The sequence below is a fragment of the Montipora foliosa genome, chromosome 4 (genome assembly GCF_036669935.1).
Source record: "Montipora foliosa isolate CH-2021 chromosome 4, ASM3666993v2, whole genome shotgun sequence".
Lineage (NCBI taxonomy): Eukaryota > Metazoa > Cnidaria > Anthozoa > Scleractinia > Acroporidae > Montipora > Montipora foliosa.
In genome coordinates, this window is record NC_090872.1 from 14737689 (window position 1) to 14739823 (window position 2135).

The window sequence follows — 2135 nt, forward strand, 5'->3', positions numbered from 1 at the left end:
CCTCTAGGGACACCAATAACAATAGAGAAATGTACGACTTCTGGTGGACGAACAAAAGAAGCTGATGAGAGATCTTTTGGTTTCGTCCACCAGCATGGCGGCGATGACAACCTCCTATAAATAAATTTCAGAATCACTTATTTTCGCTTTCAAATAAATAAAGTATTATTATTAAATTTCCCGGGCGCCGCCATCTTGAATAATTGTGACGTGTAACGGCTGCACTTATTGTTTTCAAAGAACTTTTGTTTTGAAACAATAGGGCAACCATGACACAACACAATTATCAAGACTGCGGCGCCTGGGAAATTTGAAAACCAACACAAGCGTTTTTGAAATTCATTTATTCGGGATACAAACGCTTCCATTAAAAAAGTTAGAACAATTTTAATTGTCAACATATGTTCTGTAAATGTATGTTCTTGTTTTAAATTAATGGAGAAATAGTATTTTATTTGACGTAAAGATAGCAGAGTAACAATAACTCTCAAAAAAGAAACGACAGTTTTCAATTTACGATACATGTTTCGACATACTCATGTCATCTTCAGTTGCAAATGAGCTTTTTTAACGGTTGTACACTTGAATTTATATTAAGGTACGTTACAAAATTACGTGTCAGAACTTGCGTGCAATTTGAATATGAAGTATGAAATGCGCAGGAAACAAAAATAGCGCACATAGCAATGAAATAAAAGACAAAAGAACAGCGTAATTAAAAAGAAAGAGACAAATCTAAATGCCTCAACTGCTGATTAAGAATGGGATTTTCCCACTTAATGTGCAATGCCTTTTCATGATCTTAATTTGGAATTTTGAGGCGGCAGAATCTACGGATCGTGAAAAAACTCTGTATTACAAGAGTCATGACAGGTCCTAGATGACTGCAGGTGTCTGTAAACTTGCGGTCTTGGATAGTTTGGATAGCTGTAACCAAAAGCTTTAGTGCCGGTACAACCGTTATGAAAAAGCTCATTTGCAACTGAAGATGACATGAGTATGTCGAAACATGTATTGTAAATTGAAAACTGTCGTTTCTTTTTTGAGAGTTATTTTATGTGAATAGTTAGGAAAAAAAATTTCGCAGGAATCGGGACGCGCTGAAAATGAGTTAATCTCCACTAAATAGATGGTTTTCACGTAACGTTATCACCGACGCGTTGGTGGACGAAAACAAAAAAATCTCTCCTAAAGTTTCTTTGAAGTGGGCCTTCAACTGATAAGAATGAAGAACAAACAAAAACGTTATGCAGTTCAAGCAAATACTTGTAACTGCTGTTTGTGTTTCTCTCTTATTAGCTCCTTTTGTTCGTCCACCAGTAGTTGTATATTTCTTCATTGTTATTTAAGTTTCCAGTCATATATTTGTGGCTATTTATATGTTCTACATGTAGTGTACCTCAATTTATAAAATAATTAGGATAGTACGCGCACTCTCATTGGTCAATAGCTGTGTTTAGATGAGAGTATGGAAATGCATAACTGTCTCGAATTCTCCCAACTCCTCCTCGTGTTTAGATGAGGCACTGGAAAGACGGAAAACGTCTTCTGTTGCTTAAATATCTTATCTTCGCAGCAAAATTACATTTCACATAAACGAACAGGTTCCTTACAAGGGAATTTTGCACTGATGGACAAATTTTTATCCGGTTTTCATTGAGATTATTTCTTATACCTATTGGCATTTCTTCAAAAAACAGCAGAATCCACTGCTGAAGTTTAGTTTTCTGCGTTCAAGAATTTTCACGAATACGTTTGTCAATAATCATCTCGAGCGGTCTTGGATAGCTGTAACCAAAAGCTTTAGTATCGTTTTTGTAAATAGTTTGCAGTTGTTTTAACCTGAGAGACGATAAAGTAGAATAGTATTCCTGCATTAATGAATTCGTATCTGTTGGATTCCAGTCTGGAAAGTCTACTTTCTTTTCTAAATTAGTCATTCTCAAAATCTGATGTGCATCTTGCGCAAGCGTTTCGTAATGGCCGATGAAATCAAATTGTACTCTACATGGATGACAAAGTTTATACTGCTCACGCCAGTGCACTTGAAACAAAGCACCTTCCTGCCATTGAAGAACCAAGAAGGTGGCGAATTGTTCGAATGTGACGTCACCAGGCAACGTATCGTTGTAGCC

General features: G+C 36.3%; 1 protein-coding gene across 4 annotated transcripts in view; it reads right to left on the bottom strand.

The window, feature by feature from the left end:
* LOC137999981 (carbohydrate sulfotransferase 11-like) overlaps positions 1–2135 on the bottom strand; it is a 15957-nt gene continuing 13822 nt past the window's right edge. For 2 of the 4 annotated variants that reach the window (XM_068846035.1, XM_068846040.1), the window contains one exon: positions 2–2135. This exon is cut by the window's right edge. In XM_068846035.1, coding sequence (XP_068702136.1) covers positions 1734–2135 — 402 coding nt within the window. In that variant the 3' untranslated portion in view covers positions 2–1733. The other 2 variants (XM_068846036.1, XM_068846037.1) reach the window with 2 other exon arrangements.